Source organism: Tyto alba, unplaced genomic scaffold (genome assembly GCF_018691265.1).
Source record: "Tyto alba isolate M040663 unplaced genomic scaffold, T.alba_DEE_v4.0 Super-Scaffold_48, whole genome shotgun sequence".
Lineage (NCBI taxonomy): Eukaryota > Metazoa > Chordata > Aves > Strigiformes > Tytonidae > Tyto > Tyto alba.
Window position 1 is genome coordinate 28,094,746 of NW_024881324.1, and position 24,174 is coordinate 28,118,919.

The following is a 24,174-nucleotide window of genomic DNA, read 5'->3' on the forward strand; positions in this document are numbered from 1 at the left end:
AGTAGAGAGAAGAACTGTAGTTCCAGGGTTCTGTTTTTTTTTAAAATAAGATCAAAAGTAGTATCACAAAAGGAATTTGGAGCTTTTTCAAGCCAGAAGTTATGCAGTGCCTGAGGCTGAAAATTACATGCATAAAAGATGCTTAACAAAACAAGTGAGGGAAAAAGTGTTTAAAAACTTTAGCCAACCTAACCTGCTCACTTACTATTATCAGAACTGACGTTTTAATCTAATTTCTGTGCCAATTTATTGAAGACAAAGTTTCTTTGATGAAAGAATGCATTTTAGTATTTTAAAATCTATAAGCCAGTAATTGATAGAAATGTGCCAATCACAATTCTATGTGAAGAGCTGGCAAACATCTTAGTTATACATGGGAAAACAAAGGAAAAAGACAGACAAAGATTTTTTTTTAAGAACAGCAAATTGAATCTTAATAACTTATGAAAACTACTTCAGATGCTTGTTCGAGAACTTACTGATAAAAAAAATAGACAAAATACCTTTCAAGATGTTCAAAACTGTAACAAGTAATATTAAAAAAGATTACTAGAAAACCTGCTATCGAAAAAAGCAAACAAATATAAATAAGCATTGGAACAATTTATTTCTATGTGCCTGTGAGCGTGAACATATGCAGAGGCTGTGAGAAGGACCGCATCATTTCTTTGACAAGGATAACTTGATGTCAGGGCCAAAAGACATAGGCACCTATCCACAGCTGGTGGTACTTAGTTGGCTAAATTTGAAAATGAGAAACAGAAACTCTGTTCTGCGGTTGCTTTATCAGAGAGATGCTAAAAATCTGTAAGTGCTGCGGTTACTGCAACCTTTTTTTTTTTTTTTTTCCAGGAGAGTTCTATACATAATTAACACCTTGCTTTTGTGTGTGCCTAGGATTGTTTATCCTGACATTGTGAATAGCTCTTTCAGGTGAAACATATTGTGTGGACATCAGCACACGCCATTCTGGTACTGGTCTCATCAATTCTGCATAGAGATAAAATAACCTCCCTTCTCCTCTTGCTGCTTCCTGCTCATTCATCCCAAGACTACTGACCTATTTTGGCACAGGATACAGCTTGTTATGTTCAACGGCAGGTCTTTTGTAATCCCTTTAAGAATCGCTGCTCTCTAGGATACAGATCCCATTTTTGCAGGAATGCCCTTCCCTTTCTTACTGCATGTGCTGTTGTGCTTTTGTTCACACCAAGGCATCCTTTTCAAATCAATCCAGACCTTTTAAACCATTTATACAGTGGCACACGGGTGATGCACTTCCCCCCTCTCACTCCACCTCTTCATCAAATATCCAGTGACAGAAATGTGACAATCACGGTTTTCACATTTGCTGCCAGGTCAGTGACAATGTGGTGGATATTTCCAGGTCTGCCCCTGTCCTTGTGAAACCTGTCTGCAGACCGACCTGGTTTTCTCACTGACAGCAACGTGGAGCTCTCGGTGCACAGCCTGCTTTGCAGTTGCTGTGTGTTCTCCTGGTACCTCGTAACGCCCATTTGTTGGCATGGGTGAGCTACGCCTATGATCATACTGTTTCCTGATTTTTAATCTGACATTCATTAAAACCTCTATTTTCAGAAGTACTAACCTCCTTTAACTTCCCACTTCCTTCAAATGCAGTTGCAGGTGACTGAAAAAAAAAATCAAGCTTTTGCTGCAGTCTCAAAAACTGGTGGGTGTTTAACTTCAAGCAGATCTGGCAACAGGCAATTTAGCGTAATTGTTGTAAACAAAGAAATGTAAAATGAACTTACCGGTAGGAAAAAACAGTTGTTTTGTATACACCACTGTGTCTGATTACTCGAGTTAGGAAAACTTGCATTTGATGAATTAAGAACAGAGGGAAAAGCTTTCACAGCATTATCCAGGAAAAACTAGAGAAAAACAACATATAATCCATTAGCTTGTCAGCTGTTTAAGGTCAAAATAGAGAAGAAAAATGGGGAAACAGAGAAAGCCTTGCCAGTAATCATTTAACTTTGGTATTTCACTGCAAATTGAAATAGAAAAGGGAAAATGACATCACTCGATTACTTGTTTCTGCATGCTCAGACGAAAACAACTTTGTTAACCTCCATCTGACACTTCCCATTTGAATAAAAGACAAAAGGCTCTTTGTTATGTTACTTTCATATATCAGAAGCTCACACACACGAGAGACAATGATGAAATAAATTCCATATGAATAATTCCTCGGTTTACCTCAACTGAACCTCCTATTTAAACACAGGAAGAATTAAAGAAAGAATAAGAAGTCTTTACTGACGTTGATTTACACAGATGCAATCCTTGTCATAATAGTGATGGCAGTAACATTGGTACTAATGTTACTGGAACACAAGAGTGGAACCAGTGTCTCCTGGGTCATCCAACTGATGTCACAGGTAACCACCATCATACAGGATCCCTTGATAGATTGATCCAGTACTTTCTTAACCAATTAGACTTGACTGCCTTAAGTCCACTGCTTTAAATTTCACCATTTAAACTGTTTCTGTTTAACCAGTATTCGAGGCCAGTTCCCATGTTTTCTTCTCGTGTTAATCCCATCCTTTAGCTTTCAGATAGCTCCTTTCTTTCACTGGTACTTACATTGCCAATATTTAAAGCCATCTCAGCCTTCACTATGCTTAGCAATCTATGTTTTTCCAGTTTCCTCCCAGAAAACAGGCTCTTCATTCCCCTTATCACACTCTGTACCTACCTCTCTTATTCAACCTTCCGGGTGGCTAAAACTGTAAACACACCTCCCAGATTTCAGCACTGAGTTGTGCAATAGCATTAATACCAATTCTGCATAAAATATGGTTTTATGCACCCTAGAATGACAGCTTCCTTGCTCGCAGTTACAAAACCTTAATAGCTCACCGTACGTCACGCAAGGGGGGCTCAGACAGGTCATGAAGTTATAGCAGCTTAACACGTTGCTGCACACTGACATCATCCACTAACCACTAACACCATCCTCAGGAACTGTGAAGTAGTTCTCCTTCACTGGGGCTCACTTGGCTAAATGTGGTTTATACTTACCATGAGTTAAGAGCAGTCACATAGGTGGTTATTGTGATTCAGCTGAGTCGTCATTAAACCCACATAATTAATCAAAATCCTCAACTCATTGTGTCTCTACCTGATGATCTTCCGACTTGTAACAGAATTTCGTCACTGGTTTGTCAGACCTTAGTCTTCAGGATTCATAATCTTGCATTCTGTACTAGATTTCATCACAGTTCTTTTACTCCAATCCTCAGCTGAGTTATTCCTTTCTAAAATCCCAAACCTCCCCTCGCAGACATTGCCTGTCACCTTAATTTCATCAGCAAATCTAGTCCCTCTCATACACTCTACATGAAGATCCACATTAGGCTAACCACTGCAGAGCTTCACAGGTTGCCTCCCTCTCGCCTGTTGTTCTCTGCACGTAGCCAGTTTGCAACCTCGCAGTTCTCTCCCCATCCCCGTCTTCACCTACTGCCCCAGCAAAAAACTGCTCAGTTCACTCAGTAGCCAAATCTGGATCAAGATGGTTTATTGATTTATTAACTAACACTAAACCTGGTCACTACAGCTCTGTGTAGCCAAGTCCTGAAAATTTCCATGGTCAGAGACCCCACAAGCCCCCATGGCAACGTGTCCTAGTGCTGTCCTACCTGCACAGTAACTATTTTTTTTTTTTTTTAAAGACTGTCCAACCTGCCCAGCCACCACCCATGGTCAGTGCCCCCTGATATGTCTTGTGGCACTGCCGGGAAGAGTTTGAAACCATTATCAGCGTAACATCCCTTCAGCAGAAGCAGGACCAGTTATGCACTCATGGAGGCGACCAACAGACCATCTGCTACCAAGGCTGCTTTGCAGGAAATCGGCACAACCTGTGGAATAACACGCGGAATGGCTTCACCTTCGTTTCCACAGTTGCACCTTCAGGTTGTCTTCCTTTACAGATGCGCTTCTGTGACTGTTTATGTTCAATGACACGTAATTAACCCGCAATCAGCAAACTAGACATTCAGGATCAGTACTGGCAATATGACAGATAAATCACAACACCACACAAAATGTTAATAAACACCTACAAATTTCCTTCTCTGCTTCGAATTCCCTTTGAAGCGCCTTGGTTTCTGTTTAACCCAGCTGATGCTGGACTTCAACGGGAACAGTTTCGGGCAAGTGCCCTCCAGACAGCTCTAAGTATTCTATCCCTCTCCCTGTCCACAACCACTTACACTGATATTCTCATCTTAATAGGTGTTTGTCAACCAGGTCATTTGCCAAGGGTGGGCGAAGAGAGTCTCCAACATCCCATTAACAGTGCATTTACATTTTTTGCAAACATGAAATAACTGTATTTACTTTCAGAATGCCATCCCACGCACATGCATAGAGCAAGAGATTATATGCCACGAAGAGCTCAAGCACAGTTACATTATATGTACGTGTATATATATTTATATACATTCATTTCTATTAAAGCACTTTGGTTTTGAGGATTGTACAGGGCATTTCTGATCTATAAAAGCTACCTGCGAACACAGAATGCTATATGAAACGTGGCATATCTATGAATACAGAAATAAACATAGAAAGGGAAAAAAAAAGGATATGGAAATGTTGTCATCTCCCATGAGCCAAACAACACTTATTTCTGAATGATGTGTTTGTACTTGTCTCTCTTGTCTCTCATCAGTTATCTACATCTGCTATCACGCTTTGGAGATATATATTGTTCTTCAGCATAGTATTTTTTTGTAAGAGACAGCTCAGTCCTACTAAGCAGTCACACCTACTCAAATGACTCAAATGAAAGCAATATTTTTTATGAATACCAATGTTTGCCAGGGAACATCTGAGCACACTACCATTAAATTCTCATTTTAACTTCATATATTCTAACAGCTTTTTCTTCGCTTGTGTTCATATAATCTGCAATCTTCAGTTGTGAGTATTTTGCCTCACATGATTAAAATACCTGCTGTGCTGCTATTTCTTTCAATAGGAACCATGTGGTGCCAGACCCTCCTCCCACAACATGGGATAAGCGAGTTTGTGCATCTCTCGTTATCTGACCAAGAATCTGCACAAGACTACGTGATACACTAGATTTTACTGGAAACAAAGCCAACTTTCTCACCAAGGTCCTTTCTGTACAACCCACAAGGCACCAGAACTAAGGCTTCATACTGAACACAGACTGAGAGCCTGTCAACATGGCCAAGTCGAAGGGGCTGCTTCGCACTAAGCGAGTGGGCTTGCTGATTTCCATGTTAGTGTGCATAAAATAGCATCCTGCTGAGAAGAAGGAAAGGTGGCAGAATTTAATATTAAGTGCACTAATCAAATGCACACTGAATGAAACTATTATGGAATAATAATAAAAAAAAAAATGTCCAAAGTTTGAATAGTTCCCGTGGGAATGGGTTGATCCTGTGTCAGGTAGGCAGGAGGGAGAGAGCTGGGAAATACCCCTCTCCTGAACTACGGAATTAGAGAGTAAAAGGCAAAATTAATTGACTCAAGTGCCACAGATAGTTCAACTGTGGTCATCAACCTGTGGTAGCATGATGTCATGCAGTAGCCATCTGTAAAGACAAATACTACTATCATTTTCTGTGCAAAAAGAAGGCATGGGATACCCTCAGAACACTAAGAAATGTGCTTCCGCACACCAGCGGGAGACCCTGCAGCCCAGACGTAGGTTCTTTGGGAAGTAGGTGCTCCAGGAACAGCAGTTCCAGAGCAGAACTGTGCTTAATCAATGGAAACACATTAGCAGCAAAAACAAAGGTCTGGCATGCTACCAAAAAACACAGCGTACCTGAATTTACAGCTTACATTTAATTTGACCCCATCACTGTTTTCATTATTATACAAAATTACACTGGAAATAGACATGTAAGGACTATAAACAAAAATAAAAAAATCTTTGTCACCATCACTCTCTCTCCCCACTACCTCCTTCCCTCATATGAACTTGCAACTATAATTTAAATTAATTTTCTGCTGTTCCAGAAGAGCTACGCAATCTCCTCAAGACGCAGTGGTCTACAGTTTTTGTAGTGTTGTTGTAAACAAAGTTGTTCATGTTTGTGTCCTACTCTTCTGTTCAGCAAAAGACAGAGTAAGATGAGTATACTTTTAAGTACGGCAGAAGCCTGAAAGTCTGGTATCAGGTTGAACTAGAGGATTTCCATTTTTCTTTAAACAAAACAAAAAAAAAGAAATCATGCTTTTGTTCAACATTTTTTTTTGTTTGAATCTCTAAGTCAAACATGCATGACTCCTCTTGTTCATTTTTAATTTTTCTACCAACTCTTCAAGTGTCCATGTGGCTTAGGAGAACTTTCTTCTCAAAATGTGTATCACTGCTTCATTTGAAAAATGGTAATTGGTCTGATAGCTGAGACAGGAACTTATCCCCAGATCCCCACATGAATGTCCCAAGAATACTAGGGAGAATCCAAAATTCTGATATCACTCCTCATCTTCACGAGCTCATAAGCAAAAGTTTAAGGAAAGCCTGGAACACTAAGTACTTATCTAGACTATTAATCATTTTTTGAATAAACAAGAGGTGATGCCGAGGCATCGGTAAGTTGAAAAAGGATGCTGAAGACCCAGAGAGCACTACACTGCACTGAGTATGATTTTCAGAGCATTTTGTCTCTGGGTTTGTACAATACTTCTTAGCTTTCATGCGCTCGTGCATCTGTGTTATTTGGTGTCCTGTGGTGTGTCTCTTGTTAATGGTCAAACTTACCAAACTCAAGTTGCTTGATAATTTAATATAATTTTTTATAAAAGTTTCTGTGCCAAGTGAAAATGCATAATTACCCATGTCCCATGTATCCAAGTGCCAGCCTCCCTGTAGAGGCAATATGCAGTGACGAGCAGCTGCCTCGTTCAGAGCCACCAGCAGCATTTCGTAGAAGACGAGGAGCCTGCTGGGCCTTTACAGACTCAGATCCGATCACAGTCTTTGACAGATATGGAGTGATGTTCACTTCTGCGGGTTCACTGTTGCCGGACTGTGGAGCAAATGCTCATATGACACAGCTGAGAGCACAACTCTCTCTCCCTACACACCTCAAAGGCATCAGAACTGCTGTAAACGTTGTTTTCACAACAGTTCGTGCCGAGTGCTTGCCATCTCGCCTGCTAGTGAACCTCTGCTAGTCCGGTGTACCTAGACTGTTGACGATCTTAGCAAGTTCCTTAAATTCTACCTCGAAACTAGAATGGATTTGTGATGGGGCCCTGTATGTACCACTTAAATGACATGACGGCAGCTGTGCATTCCCCTCTCTCCTTCCAACTCCTAGGCCAGGTTGAGCTCTAGGCACTGTCGGTTTATTCTTAAAAGAAATGCAGTAGGCACCCTCCAAAATAGGGTCTTCAATGTTCAATGTCACTGTAGGGACATATAATTACAGCATATCGGCCAAGGAGCTTACCTGCTAAAAATACAGCACTGACCAACGTCAGCAACTGTATTAACAGAGTTAGCTACTCTAAAAAGAAGGTATATTACATAAACCAACTTTCTACTATGAGAACGGAGGCAGGTTTCCTTAATTATTTGTCATTATTAAAACATGGGATATCAGCCATGACTAGAGGCAGAATAATATGGGGCCAATATTTGCATAATTTAAGGCCGCTCGTGCTCACGGACGTACCTTAAGCAATGGAGCAGAAATGTTCAACCCCCTGTCAGTCTTCCTATTTCTAAAGACACGTTCTTTCAAAGGAAATAGTCCAGTTCTTCAAAATCCACTGGACAAAAGCCAGGAGAGCAAGTAACATCCTGAGTGTGGAAGATGGCGGTCAGGGCACCGTCGTGGGACAGCACAGCCCTGAGAGCCTGTTGCGGGGCCACGAGCCGTTCCGCCGATCGCTGCAGAAGCCTCCGAGACAAAGAGCTCTTCCCTCGTGCCACTCTCACCGGGGGCCACTCGAACCCCAGGGGATGGCAAGGCACAACCATCCGCAGTCAGGCAGCCCTGCTCTCTCGGGGGTGTCGGGACCGCTCCCGGTGTTCCGTTCCGTGCAGGCCGGCGCTGGAAGGGCAGCCCTCCCCGCCAGCCGCGGCTGCCGCGCCCCTCGCCGGGCACCAGCTCCAACGCCCCGGGGAAGCAGCATCAGCCACCCCCGGCCCCCAGCTCACGTGTTTATGCCACATCGGCCGCTTTTCAGCTTCCCTCCACCGATCACGACTATATTGCCTCCCAAATGTGAAGACTAGATTCAGATGTCTGCTGAAACGGCTGATTCGAAGTCAAGTTGCACCGCCACTCTTTTCTAATGTCCCTTGACCATAAAGACCGAGTTTTATTTGACATTTTGGTCTTAATTATGATTTATCAGGTGTGGGATGGCTAGATGCTTTTTATCTCCATTAAATCTTAATGGCCACATTTTGCCTTTTTCTACTGAAAGAGTTCATGGAAATAAATGCAGTTAATGGACTCTGCTATTAAGTACATGTTGCTTAGAGATATCATAATGATACTTCAGAGTCTCTCCCACAATTTGCTATTAATATTAAGGAAATGCAAATTTCACAATCACATTTAAAGTCATTTTTGCTAGTCAAATTATTAAGGTTTAGTTTCGAGGTGGGAATTGACTTAAAATTATCATCTCATGAATATCACGGAACATGATTATTTGTAATATTGCAGTCATTACCGATAAGGCAAAAAGACTTTAAAATACAGCCTATTAAGTTTTAATGTAACATTCAGTCCACATACAAATGGACCTGAACCAGTAGAACTAAAAACTTTTTCTAAAAATGATGTGCTGTACAACTCCTTCTTTGCTAAAATATCTTTTCCTAGTTGAAGGCCAAATTTGAAGTTGGCTGTACACAATAGCAGAACTTCAGTCTAAGGAAAAAACAGTTACTGGTCATATCTTCTTTTACACTTTTTAACTTAATAAATAACCATGTGGTTGCATGAACTCAAACTCAAAGTACACTGTAAACCCAAGTAGGTCATTTAATTTCTTCTTATACATTTATAGAGGTGAAAATAAGAGAAAGTCTAACCCGACCTACATTTTACAAGGTACTCCATCTCTGGGTTCTGGCCTGCACTACGACAAATAACTTTTGCTTGGCTAAAGGTTACTGTTCATAAAGACATATAGCGTTCAGCTGAGGACAAGAAGTGATGGAGAATCAACAGCTTCTCAGAATAATTTGTTCCACTGCTAACGGCCTTCACTGCCAAAAAGTGAGCCTATTTTCTCATTTTCCAGCCACTGCTCCTTTGAGTTTTTCCTCTATCAGACTTAAACACCAAATTCAACTAGCTGAATTTTAAATTCTTGGGCATGGAATTGGTTCTGAGCCCATCTTCTCTCCTTAAAAATAGCAGAAGGAAAATATCTACTTTCCTGAAACAAAAACCAACAAAAACAAGACCACGATCATTTAATAGAAAAAATAAAGAGAAGGTTCTACCAAAAATTTCAGGTGTTCACATCTGAAAGCCCACATTGCATCATTACATCATTCAGACAAGCTTAATACTTACTGTAATGAATGACTGACTGATCGATTGACTGAAATGTTGTGGGAAAACAAAATAAAACAGTGTTGGTATTACCAATCTTTAAGTCCTTCATGAACCTCAAGTAACAGAAGTTTCAAAAACACTGAAATGCAAATCTCACTCACTTGAAATGCGACTAATATCTATGCATTAATGTTATAATGAAAACATTACCTAAATAAATATTACAGTTCCCATTTTGCATACAGAGAACTGAGCTGGGACATTTTTACAGGTTTATGAACAAAATCGGGCTCAGCCAACAGGGCGAAACAACGGAAGTTTTTTGATCCCATATACTGCTCATCCCATTAGACAACACATCCTTCAGCATAAACGAGGACATTAAGATTCAGGCTTTAGGCAGACTAATGACATGCCTGAAGTAGAGGTAAGACCTAACAAATTTGTAGTTCAATACTTTCAAAGTTTTGATGTAACTGTGAATTTTTTTCCTGTTTAAAAAAAAAAAATAAAGACAAGCACATGAAATTCAAAACTCCATAAATTATGATTATCTTGTGATAAGCAGAGGAGCATCACAAATCTGAATAGATCTTCGTTTGTTTCACACAAAGTCTTCCACACATCCTTTGAGGAGATACTTCATTCTTTGAGCAATACTCTTTTTCTAAGCAATGCATAGATGAGCAAGGGATTTGAACAATTCAAACCTGGGATTTAACGGTCTTATAATTCCTTATAAATTACATTTTTCTTTAATAAAGTTATCCAGGATCTGAGGTCTTGCTGAGCATCCTGTTTGCAGAGGTATGCATTATACAGTATGTTTTCTGTTGCTCTGCTTTACATTTCTTTCTCTGGCAATCATTACGTAGGTTCCTGGCATAGCCATGGGCCACAAATTCAACATTAAACAAATAATGAACAAAAAAAATAGTTCTTAAAAGAACAAAAAAACCAAGAAATATTACCCCTTTTCCCTTACCATGTTGAATACAGCCATTGTTAGTATTATAGCAGTGGTTGTCAATGTAAGAGTGATCCGTGGCCAAGGACGATTTGCAATTATTCCAGATGATTTCAGAATCCACAACAATGAAGCTGATGCTTTCTTGCTACATTGCTAAATGCAAAGAGTTTTAAAAAGTGAAAACAAAAACAGTATTAGTATCTTTAATCACTATAAACAAGGGTGGAATTAAGAAGGCTCAAGATCGAGGGCAGCATAATCTTGAAAGATTGTGCAGAAGTATTCAACTATTATATTCTCATAAGAGTAACAGACCGTGATTGTAAATGAAACTAAATGCAAATTTAGTTAAAATATCTGCCATAATATAAATTCTGTTAAATAATTATAATTTGCAAGTACTTTATTAAATATTCAATATATATTACTAATAATAGCAAATACAGAGCTGACAGCAGTGTCGTTACCTCTAATATCAGTAAAAACCAAGCAAACAAACTGACTTCCCCCATCTCAACTGAAAGAGCAATATTTAGCAGCCTCTGGAAACTTCAAAATATAAATAATGACTCTGCAAAGTCTTTGACAGAGAGACAGAGGTCTTCTTATGCAGGATAAAGGCTGTATACATAGATGTATCCCTGGCAGTCTACAAAATAGTGGGGTTTCTGGGTTTTTCTTTCGTTTGTTTGGAGACTTGTTTGCTAATTCATTTTAAGTGAAAGGTAACTCATCAAAGCAAATCAGCCTTCCCTAAAACTATCCAGAAAACAAATAAGCATTTCGTACAACAGACTCACAATTTGACATAAAGTGTATTTACTGAATTGAAAATTTTTCTTATATAGTGGCAAAAATTAACAATAAAAAGCTCTGACTCATTTAACCTGCTTCCAAGAACATACTGCAATAGCCTCCACTCATACACGCATAGTGCCTAGAGGCACAAGATGCTCACACAAAATAAACCATTTGTGGCACATCCAATAAATATTAATTTTCCTAAAACATTAGCAATGAGGAGAAAAGTCTGCCTAGAAGCATCTTGTGCCCTTTCCAAATGTCACATTCAGCTATATTAAAACCTCTGTAAAAAAGGCAATGAAAAGTTAAGGAACACGGCAGTCCTACAAAAGTATTCTCTTTTTATCAACTCATTTTCTCTATTTACTTAATATTATCAGAGATCACTTTGCGTATTGTTTCCACCCCAGCCACAGCAATCATCAGAGATACAAGCACAGGAAGTCCCTGAAATGAGAACTCAAGCACTAGAAACTACCAAATACAGGACTTAATTTACAGCACTTATCTATTAGTTCAGGTTCAGTAGCTACTGCACATCTCGCTAAATTACACTATTACCCAACACGTGATGCTGTTTGCATTAAGGTCTTTGTCATACTGCACATCACTATTTCCCTCCCAATTACTCACTATTTGGACAAGTGCACTATATGGCTAGAACTTCTTTTACACATTGGTCCCTTTTATGACAGGGAGTTTTGCATGCTGGATTGGACAGAATCTGCGTGAATTCAGACAGTGTCAGGAAGGTCAAAACAATAATTTGAATCTCAAGGATGGACAGCATAAAGGGAAAAAATAAACATCTTTATATACATGTTACTTCTCCCCCATATCGAGAACCCCCCCACATAAGCTCAAGGGACCTGCACTTTTGAGCAAGAAGCTCCTGCTCAAACGCCTTTTTGAACTTCCAAACCTTGTTCTCCATCCCTAAGTACATGACAGAAAAAAGATAATTTGAATCCACATGTAGATTTTAGAAAAGTTTTGTCATCCTCCCTACTTTATTAAAGTGAGAAGCACAAAGCCTAGACTGCTGCTGTTGCTACAGAAGGGAGTACTGAACTGAATGCAGGGAAGGGATCTGTGTGAAAATGAATCATCCAGTTATCTGTCTAGTCTGCCTAACACCTAGCAAGACAGGGAGCATGGATTTATGGCAAATTAAGAGAGTCATGAAATCATGCCTTAAATTACTCTTTGCCTTTGTTATAGCATATCTGGAGCTTTAGTACAAATTCACCTACATTGTTCTGTGATTTTCTTGGAAGTTTAGGAGTAGCTTAAGTTGGATTAGGGACAAAACTAGGCAGGAATACTGAGAAAGTATGTGGAATGTAAAGTGGATAAGAAATTATATAGATAAAGCAGTACATGGTGTCCTGCTTTCTGAATTATCTTACAGGGAGCTATACTGTTCAATAAAAGTCTTTAGGATAAGAAATTCCAAGAAAAGAAGCAAATTATGAAAATAAATTATCTGGCCTAAACCAGATACATTTTATTATTATTTTTACTGCTTTTAGGTTAACTGACTAAAGGCTAATCAAATTAAACTCAAAGACCTGGTGATGATCAAAAGGACAATGATAGATGGTGGAACCAAAGTAACCTAAATCAGTGAAGAACAGAAGCCACTGCGTCTGCTGCTCCTAAAACCATCGAAGGAGAAAGTTTCAGCCCTGGTCTCTGGTGGGAAACCTACCAAGAGGCCTCAACAGGAGAAACCCCCTTTGCCGGCTGCCCTGCAGACTCAGGGTGACCACTGCCTGGAAGGACAGTATGCCCGCACAGGGCAGAGAGTTATTTTGCAACGGAGAAGAAAGGAGTGGGACTGTGTAAAACATTAGGATATGTTTTAAGGGTCTTGTGGGTACGTGGAAAACTTACAGGATGTTTAGGGGATGGGACACAGGAGAGGGAAGGGAGGGATGAATGTGGATTGGGGAGCAACAAACATATGTAAATGGAGAAGAGAGGGGATGAAAGGAAACGGCTGCCTGTAAACACTTGTCTAAAGGAGTCTATTGAATATTCCTGTTAAAACCTATCTCTAACTATCTTCTGCGTAAGTGCAGTCATTATTCTGAGTCTGCATGTGTGCAAATGCTAGCAAACCTCATCCTGGGCTGGACGGCAAGTAGCACAGGATGGGTGCCAGCCACCGGAGAGAGAGATGTCACGTATCTGAGGCAACTGGGGGCCTGGGCGCCAGCAGCCGAGGTGTCTCGGACCAGCCACTGGAGAGATCCACAGGGCGTAGGGGGAGCGCCTGTGTCGCCATTCGGAAACTGCAGGCTGGGCTGGGTGGTACGTAGGAGATCTGTGATACAGGGCCTAGATAGGAACAGGGGATGTAAGGGTTAATATGGGAATAGCAAGAAGAGAGAAATAGTTGAGATAAGAGTAAGGGGATGACAAGGGAAATAGTTGAGATAACAGTTTGCCTAATGATTTGCTAAAAAGTAGGTAGTTTGTAAAACATGATGAGCTGAGGCATGGAGTCTTTAGGCTTTATCAGTACAAAGCCGGTTGGGACTAGACCCACGGTTTGGACAACAGCCAGTAAGGGACTGAGTCTGCGCGAAGCCTGGGGTCACAGAGAGGACAGGAGGAAGAGGAGCTTGACTTCATCCCCAAAGACCCCCACGACCACCACCAGAAGGCACTGTGCAGACTCAATTGGGAGGAGATTATGGAAATGCTAATTATAATACGAAGCGGGGACAGGTAATGCATATGTATAGGCATGTTGCGAAATATTATGGATATGTAATCATTTGCTCTATAAATGTAAGATAACGGTGCCATATCGGCGCGCACAATAGGAGGAGCGATCCCCTGTGTGCCCAGCGCTGAATAAACATACCTACTTTACAATCTATCAGATTGTGGAGCCTGTTTTCCGCACGTCAATCTGCATTTGGAGAGATCCAAGGTTCGAGCCAGTCGCTGCGTAGCAGGGGGGCAGAGCCTGGTCACATCCCACAAGTACCATCGAGTGGCCCACAGATGCGAGCGTGCCTGTGGATGAGGACGGGCCGGGCGTGCGTGGAGCCCGCCAGCGAACGTCAGCCCTGCTCAGCCAGGAGGGAGGAACCAGACCATCAGCGGTGATCACATTTGCGTGAGTGCCGCTGCTTGCCATGTGGGTGCACAAAGAGAGCTGGTCTCTGTGGATCCGGGGGTGGGGGGTACGCCCACGCGCGTATCGGGACCCCGTGCTCCACCCCACCCCTGGTTGTAGCCGGGACGCCGCACTGACAGCCCCCCAGCGATGGGAGCGGGGCAAGAGGATCCCCCGGGTCTGTAACTCCATCACACTGGGCTCCGGCGGACCAGGAAGGAGCACGCCCCGGGCTCCTGAGCTCCACTGGACCCAACACGCTCTAGCAGCTCTTATTTTCAATTTCAGAACTTTAAAAAACATGGCTCAGTAACAGATGCAAAACAATGTCATAAAAAAAGGTGCTTTCATGTTTTTCTAGTGCTAAGCAATGTAAATTGGTGCCTTCCTCTGCATAAATCAACAATTTGTGCTACATTAATTCTGAAGATAAAATTAAGTTTCACACAAAATCTCTGTTGAATCACAATATCTAAATACATGAATGTTGGCATGAAACGATGGAGACTTCTCAGACTTTTCTACTTTAACATCAATACTTCGAATTGTTAAATCTGAACTTTCACTTTTTTTTTTAAAGTAACCACTGAAACAATTACAGTACAGAATTGCAGAAATTATTTAGCAATGTCCATGTTGAGAAATGTACTTGATGCTGAGGACTGCTTTATTGCTTTCCAAGTACCTGTACATGTTTGAACAGACTTATGTTTTGGTACTTCTGTACCAAAACTCCTTGCAATAACACTTAATTTCCTTTCTTTACAATATTTTTGATCAGTATCACCTGACTTTGCTAATGCATTTTAGCAAGGAGGAACTAATTGGATTGATTTTCTACACTTCTTTAAAAAGCTGTTTTTCTGTTTCCATAAAATTATGTTCTCTGGGCATCTTTATCGCTAAGAAAAGTTCTGGAGAATAAAATAAATTTCAGGAAACAATATATCATTCAGTCAGTGTGATTAATCAATAAAGAGATTCCATTCTTCCAGGTGCTATTGCTAAAATTACAGTTATTGCTGGTTCTGACATGAAGAAAAATGTGAGTGCTGTTAGACTGCAACTTCAAAAATGAAGCTGTAAATAGTTATTTCCACTTGTAAAACAGAAGCACACCAGAGCTCGGTGATGCATTTCTTGACAGGCTGTTTAATGCACAGCTCCGCGTTCTGGAGGAGAAGGACCACTGCTTGTTTGGTACATCTGTCCAGCCCACCTGGTCTGTTATACAGGTGACAGGTCTCTCTAACAGCAAAGACAGCAGCCTACATAAATTAAGCCAATGAGGCTCCTGAAAGGAGAATTTGTGACAAAACCCTGATTCACACTAAAAATCTTTAAACCACTGAGAAGAAATTCCTTGGAAAACAGGAAAGAATATGCTGTTGATCAGTATTTCTCTACATAAATTAACAGATTTGCTGAACTTCATTTCACTTTTGAGCAATCTAAATCCAGTTCATATAGAGCACAACCGCAGCCGCTCAGCGCCACTAAAAATTTAGGGAACTCCTGGAAGGAGAACTGGAGTGGCAGGGTGATCCTTAAATTCAGGCTCTTAATAGCACTGGCTAAGCTATGCAGGTTTATTTTGCTGATTCATTGGCTTACGTCAAACACTTTTTCGTGTAAATGTTAGGTCTCATTTGCAATTTTCTTAGGAAAACGGAGAATGAGATGAAAGGAAGTAAGTAATCATTTCTAGAAAGCTTGCAAGAAGGGTAAAGACATCAGATCTCAGTAGCATTCGCTTCTGTGTTTATTCTAAGCAGAGCTGGCAGAATATGGTTCAGTGTTCATCATTTACCAACTAGAAATAATAGGTATTTGTAGTATGAAAGGTGACTAATGTATTATCTTTTCATCTGAACATGTTAAATCTGATATGACAGCTCAGCATGATAGTGAGTAATAAATTATTTTGAATATTCAGGTTATTAAAATGTATCCTGTGTTGTCTTTCCACACACAAAAACCTACTTCAGCATTTAACAAAATGAATGCTGTCTTTCTGGCTGAGATCAAGGAACTGGTGAGAGAATTAATTATGACAGCTTTGTGGTAGATGAAAGACAGTGTTGCAAGAGCTGTCACACTTCTCCTTCACATGCTAGCAGAGGTTGGAACATCTTGACTGAAGACCTCTTATTTACAGAAAGCCAGTGAATCACATTTTCTATAGTTCTATTATTGTTCTTTTCATTTTGCATTCAAATAGAACTTAATATTTTACCAAGGTTACAAAAAATTAAATCGAGAGAAACAAAAAGCCCCAAATTTCAGATTTTTTTCACATGCTTGTTTTCACTCAGACTTGAAGAAGACACCAAAGTTCAAATCCAAAGAACTGGCTGACAATGATTACACTGACCTAAGATTGGAGAAGGGTGATTTTTGTATAGAGACTTAAGCTTACACTTTGCATACTTTGTAATGGTCCTATTGCTGATAAAAAGGACCAAAGTACTTCTAAGATGAGTACTGTAACACCAAGCTTTTGAACTCCATGGCGGCATCCGTAAATCTAAGCCAGGCATTTTGAATCATACCAAGTGCATCCAAGTGAAGAGCCTACTCAACTCGTATTGGATACAACTGATTTGACAAAAGCTAGAATCCCGAACAAAAAAATATCAGGTAAAGCTAGAGTCAGTATCACCTCTTTTTTTTTTTTTTTTTTCCTTAGTTTCACCGTACTTTGCAGTATTGATTATCCTAACAAAGGGTCACGTTAAAATGGCCATGTAGTGCACTTCAACTATCTCATTGGAAGGAAAAAACACGGCAGTGAGCTGTATAAATATGCCTACAGGCCCTCATAGTTCAGTCCTGGTATTTGCTGTGCTGCTTTCCTTATTCAAGAAAATCTATAGTCACTGTATTATATGCTATTTTAAGGTAAGACATTCTCAGTCCCTTCCATCAAAGTTTTTCTATTTCACATGAAATATTTATAGAGTCACTGGTTTTGAGAAAGAACAAACCTGAATGACTTTTAAAAGACAGTACTCAGGTCACTGAACTAGAGGAAGGAGTTCTGAATGCCACGTTCTACGTTAGCCAAGTCCTGGTCTCCAAGTAAGATGATACCACCCCAAAAAGTGCCTCACACAACAGGAGCCCTCACCTGTGACCATGCTGCGGTACACACATCATAGATATCACCTCTCAGGTAACACATGTAAAAGAACTTCCAAACAATCTGGATGCTCTCTGCTTTCATCCTTCTTATCAATTAATTGTAGGGAAAATTGTTTGCACACTGGACTGTTGGCACTGGGAAACACACTCAGGTATCTCTTCATTTGGAGGTAACTTACAAAGTCATCTTGGACAAAGACACTAAAAGGTAGCATTGGCAGATACCAAAAGAAAAAATTCAAGATAGTCTCATTCCAGAGACCCATCAGAATGACTTTTAGGTTTGGTGAGCCTGTTTCATGGACCCTGCTGTAGGTGGAAAAGCGTCTCTCTGTGTTCTCCCTGAACTTCCCCCATCCCTGTTTTAATCTTAAATTACAATCAAAGGCTTACTAGCGAAGAAACTGAAGGACTTTCATTCATATCTGCATGAAGAGAGACACTCACATCAGAGGTGAGATTCCAGGTCAAAAACAATTTCTAAGTGGTGCTGCTGCTGGATCTTTGTCTTTGCAGAGCTTTTCAGTCTCTTAAGTGTACACAGTATTTCAGAATGTAACAGAGTGTTAAATACTAATGCCAATTGCTTTAGAGTAAAACAGAAATCCCTGCAAACAAAGGTAAAGATTGTGCCTCACTCTTTATACAGTGGTGTGGTGTAACGCAACTAATAAATAACATGCTCTCTTCTAGCAGGGACAGGACTGCTCACATACCGGCTGCACTTTGTTCGATGCTCCGGTGACCTCAAATCAGAAAATCTTTCTCAACTGTGGAGCCAATTATTTTCTGATGTTTGTTTTGTTGGTATTGTTCTGGTAATTCTATGGTTCAATTGAGTATTTAAGAGAGACTATAAACATGTTCAGATGAGACGATAGGAAAGAAATGTTATTGCTTCTAATCTTCCTTGTTAGCTGAAGCAGGTAGCTAGGTTTGTAAGGTATAAACATATGCAACAGAAAGCCATTTCACATTAATGAAAAATAACTGTCACAAAAATTATGTGGCATCAATTAAGTGCACACATGTCCCAGGTAAAGCAAAGAAATTTTTGAGACAGTATTTGAATCAGTGCACAAATAACATCTGCTTGAAACTAATACTTCTTCAGCATGTTACCTCAGCTACCACAGAGGTAACTCTAACTGTGTTTTTTTTTTTTTTTCTATTGATTGCATTACATTTTCCAATGTATCATTTAGATAAACAGATCTCTGCTTCCTTGCATTAACATCAGGAGGTAAAAGACATCTAACAGTTGCCAGGTCTGCGGCATTTCACAGTCATTCTAGGAACTCCTCTGTACTCCAAGAAGCTGAAGAGAAGAGACACAGAAAATACACGAGCTAAAGGATAACCACTGTCCTCTCTCCGCATGTAATTTGGGAAGGAAACTTCTCAAGGAAAATGGAAAGAAAATATTGAAAGTTAATAAAAAAGAATAGCCAGCATTTAAAATATGAAAATATAAGACAAACTGGATCTTTAAGACCAAAAACACTCACAATCTTAAGATTTAAGTACGAATAATGTAATTTTCTGAAAAAGCAAAAGTAACAATAAATTCAAAAATGCATAGGGACAAAGAAGTAATTAGAATAGAACATATATAAATGCATTTCAAGTTTCAGGACATATGCCCATTATAGCTAGGACTGATGAAGGTTTAATGCCTGTGGGCGAATGACTGCTCTATGAGAACTGTAAGCCCTTCTTGCCCTCAGCCTGCTTGCCCAAGGCTGGCAGGGGATGACAAGCCGCAAAGGCAGGATCTGAAAGTCTATAACCTCATTACTTGTGCTACCACTCTGCTGCATCATTTGATGGAAACATTCCTATTCCTATTTAATGGCTGATATTATCGCTCCACAACAGATTGAGTTGGACCGCACTGTAGTGCTGCCAAACAGTAAAATCAGCTAATAATAAACTCAGAGTGAAAGAGTGAGCGTAAATCTCTTCTTACAATATTATAATTAAATTCCGTAAGGGGTAGTAATTTTAGCATTGCAGTCTGGATTTTTTTTTTTTTTTTTTTTTCATTTACCGATGAAATTAAAATCATACAGAGAAGCTTGTTCAAAGTTGGTTTTTGTGTGAGCTACCCTGCAGCAGGGACGGCCATTCATGATCGGTGGAGAGTGAGCGGGCAAAGTGTCCAAGTACGGAGACGAGCGCATCATGCAGTGACAGCCAGGTGTCCTGACCTGACCTCAGGATTTGGCTGCCACAAATCGTGTAAGAGCCACGTAAATGTTTGACGACTGCTGCAAGTTCATGTACGGGACGCGGGTGGATGCTCCTGAGGGCCCTGCAGCCTGTGGAGACCCCACGCCGGAGCCGGGGGGAGCGGGGAGGGAAGGAGCAGCAGAGGGAAATGCCTATGCACCGACCACCCCCTCCCCTCTTTGTGCTGCCCGGGGGGAGGCAGAGGAGTGAAGCTGAGTTTGGGAGAGGGGAGAGGCGTGCCGTGGCTCTAATGATTGGTTTTGCTTCTTACTACCCAAATCTATTTTAACTGGCAATAGATTACATTAGTCTTCCCCAAGTTGACTCTGCTTTGTCTATGCCAGTAATTGGTAAGTGAAGTCCCTGACTTTACCTCAACCCGTGAGCTTCCTCGTCCTATCTTCTTCCCCCATTCCACTGAGTAAGAGGAGGGAGCGAGCAGCTGGGTGGGCGTCCAGCCCGCAGCCAACACTAACCCCCCCCAGTTCATTTGTCAGGGTCAGTCAGGGCCTAAAAATATTTTTTTGTGCATTTTTATGAGAGAGACATTTGGTGATTTTTCAACGCTGTAACCATGTGCAGGTGTGTGCACACACAAGCACATCCACACTTACTACAGGCTTTCTTCAAGGGAATCCAAAATGTGCCCCTGAAGAAAAAGAGGTGGGAAGAAACCACACTGGAAAAAAATATCCCAAACTCAATCGGTTTTAGGACGGTAAAGCTTGATTTCTGTTTACACTGACACTACTGTGTTAAAATCCAGATACTGATACTTGTCTGCTTGAGAATTTCAGGCTTTTTCTTCTAGAAAGTATTTACAGTTATGGGTCAGCTACTGCAACAGACATACTACCAAAACATAACATAGGGTGTCACTGTGGTTAAAGCTACAAAACAATGCTTGGATTTTGACGTGAAGTAAGAAATCTTGGGGAGAGGACAGGGGAAAGATAAACATCCTGCTCTTTTGCTGGCTGCCTCTCTTCCATCACCTTACAGAGCTACGTCTGTGCGCGTGCAGGAAAGACAGTGCTGCATCGAGTATTGTCATAACGTACCAGCTGAAAGGCTTCTTAGCACCACAGCTCCCGCATTAGAGTAGCTGAACTCATAAACAGACACAAATAGCTCCTCTTCAAGCTATTTAGGTTAGAACATGACATCTCACGAGTCAACAGAAATGCAATAATAGGTCTCCATTTCTGGGAAGTATTTACAATACATACAAGACGTAGGAAGAACAGTATTGAAAGTAGGTGTTAGGTATTATTCAAGTGGCACAATTCCTCGATTTTGACTTGGGATATTTGCTTAGTCATCCCTTTAAATGCAGAAAAATGTCTGTATTACTCCTAAGCTACACTATAAATAAAAGCCCCAGGACGGTGTATGTATGTCCCAGCATTTCTTAGCACCATTTCATTGGCACCTCTTTTGCTACAGGAAAAAAGGCTAGCTTTTCTTTGAAGGATTTTTTTTTTTTGATTTGTTTATTCAACAGCAGTACTCTTCTGTCAATAACAAACATCAATCAAGTATGATATTACATCAGAACTAATTTTTGCTGTTACATAATAGCAATACCTCTAGGACCTCACTCCAAGGATTTAAAATGTCTAAAATACTGTCTGATTATATCTCAGATTAATTCCTGAGCAGTGGCAGCACCTCTACCTTATGGGAGAGACAACTGAAATGTACATTAATTACATTGTCTTAAAAACATGTCCCAGTTAGTTACAAGCCTCACAAGGGAAGATGGAAAAATTATAAAACCCTGCTTCCCCTGTTTCTTGCTTTAACTGCCAGGCCCCCTTGCCTTACTGTTTTACTGCACAGTGATTGACCGTCTTTCCTGTGTGCACGTTTAGCTTTTTTATAAAAGATCCTTCTCTCAGCATTCTCCATGGGAGCTTGTGGAACAATGTAAAGATGGGAGAAGGAGAAGTGGGGATTAAGTGACAAGTATATAGATAGTTTTACTCCAGATTACATGCCAAATTCAAATTTAATTAACTTTCTTACAAATCCTGAAATACCTTGTTCTAGATGGAGCTATGTGTTGGATCTATCTGAGAATAACTGAAAAGAGGACAATAATACTCATAAATTATATTGTGAAATGTTGAAAGGTATGCCTAATTCTTGAATTAAATGGAATTCTCAAATTCAATATCTGCTGTATTTGGGTACACTAATAGGCATTGCAATAACACCTGGACCACTCAATGACAAAATTTGAATTTTACTATAAAATGTTTATATATCAAAATAAATTGTTATTGTGATATATTCCCTAATCTCAGAAAATGATCTTACACAACACTTAAACAAATACACAGTTCCCCAAATTAAAGCACTCGCGAGATGAGTCACCTCCTGTAAGCCCAATAGCAAATAATTTTGAGAAGACAATCATTCAAACAATAATGCAAACTTCTTAGAGGATCCAGATTCATGGAGGAAAGAGAATACCAGTGTAGGTGCAGACAGCCGCTTCACTGTCATTTTCTGGTTTTCATATAAATGAGGACATTTTACAGTACGTTAACATGGACAAAACAAAGCCTGAGTGTGCAAGCCTTTCCCATTTAACTGGTACTCTGCGAAGGCAGAGTGACTTGGCAAAATCAGGACATGTTATTTAGAAGAAACCGTTAACTACTGGATTACATTTCCTTGAATACCTACCAAAAGCTGTCCAGCAAAGCAGATGAACAAAATGAAGGAAAGCAAGAGAAACGCTGCCCCAAACGAAATTCCGAGAATAGATGTTCTACAAGAAAAGGAGAATATGTATTAATTTATCTGTTACACATTTGTAGCACAATCTTTCTTTGTGTATAGTACTGATGATATGAAAAATTACCACGTGCAAGCTGCAACTTCCAAACATCAACGCCGTGGAAAAACAATTCCAGACCTTACCAGAATGGCATGCCTTTCCCCTGCTACATTTTCTCAACTCAGGAATGCTTGAACTGGCTTTACCTCTGACTTTGCAAAACTATTACCACAAGAAGATAATAATTTCCACACAAATTATTTAAATGACAGAGTGTATTAACAGCAGAAATGCTTTGGTTTTACTTTAAAAATCCTGTATTAAAGGGGATCCTTATTGCTTTATTTTTGTGTTGTTGATTTTGTAATAGTTTAAGAGTCTAATAGATATACAAAGTAAACTTGGTGGTAGTGTGCATTTCCCCCCAAAGATAGAAAAGCAATTGCATGGGACAGTGATGCCCAGTCTCCCAGCGGTATCTGTGGTGCTGCAGTCTCTCAGTCAGCAAGGGCCCTAACACAGTGACTGCTGTTCCATGAACAGATAGCCATTCAACCCCTCCGAAACGACGCAGTGTGTCAGATTTGACTGGATGGCCAGTAGGTTCTGAGGTACAGGGGCACAGGATGGGAAGGAACACTAAACACCATGACGAAAGGAAGAAAACAACAGACTTTGAACGAAAAAAACTGAGTAATGTATACTCTTGCTGAAATCATCCTTACTCGGTGTTCTGGCTTGCCCTTGTCTTAGGTGTTATAAATAGGAAAGTCTAGCCAAAATAGCATCACTGGGTACTCGGCAAACAGAAACGGGGATACAGTAACAAGCCAAGCATGCATTCATTCCACAAATGTGGAAATCTCTCTGTATGAATACTACAGCCGAGCGTAATTGCTCCGTGAGGCACCGTACAAGAGCTGCCTAGGGAAAGATGCAGTGGGACCCAATTATGTTTAATGAATGCCAAGAGGAGATTGGCAGCTCTGGACCAACTGAGTTGTTTAAAAAATGGAACTAGATGCCGTCATGAAAACCCTCACCTGAGCATCTGCTTTCAGTTTTATCGACAGATTTGAAATTTTTACAGAATTAAGAAATACGCTACAACTCCTCTGAGGACCAGCAAATATCTTATTAAACCTTATATGCTAGAAATATTGGCATGATGTTTTAGAAATAAGTTTTATATCCCTTGCTTTTTAGACCAAACTATAATAACTGTTACATTTCAAGTCAGCTCCTCCATAAACATATGATTCAGAATTAAAAAAAAAAAAAAAAAAGCGCATACATCTCTGTTCTTTAGAGATGCCACATAAATTCAGATATATACATTTTAGAAGCTATAATACTAAAAATTTAGGAGTAGAACTCTATGGATCAATTTCCTTAGATTACATACAAATATGGGAAAACATTTTGATCTGTTTTAACAACAGTGTCATAGAAGCTATTTTCAGAAAAGAACAAAAAAGCATTAACTTCACAAACCAATTTGATGCCATATTGCTGCCATTAAAAGCATTTTGGAGTGTAATTTATGAGCTTCCCTGCC

The 24,174-nt window shown here is 40.1% G+C and overlaps 1 protein-coding gene across 5 annotated transcripts in view; it reads right to left on the minus strand.

Annotated features, from left to right (window-relative positions):
* The window catches only part of ADCY2 (adenylate cyclase 2), a 232,168-nt gene that overhangs the window by 31,362 nt on the left and 176,632 nt on the right, over positions 1 to 24,174 (minus strand). For all 5 annotated transcript variants that reach the window (XM_042806780.1, XM_042806781.1, XM_042806783.1 and 2 more), the window contains 3 exons: positions 22,523 to 22,607; positions 10,531 to 10,668; positions 1,776 to 1,895 (listed from right to left, as the gene is read on the minus strand). In XM_042806780.1, the coding sequence (XP_042662714.1) occupies positions 1,776 to 1,895; positions 10,531 to 10,668; positions 22,523 to 22,607 (343 nt within the window). The remainder of the gene's footprint in view (positions 1 to 1,775; positions 1,896 to 10,530; positions 10,669 to 22,522; positions 22,608 to 24,174) is intronic.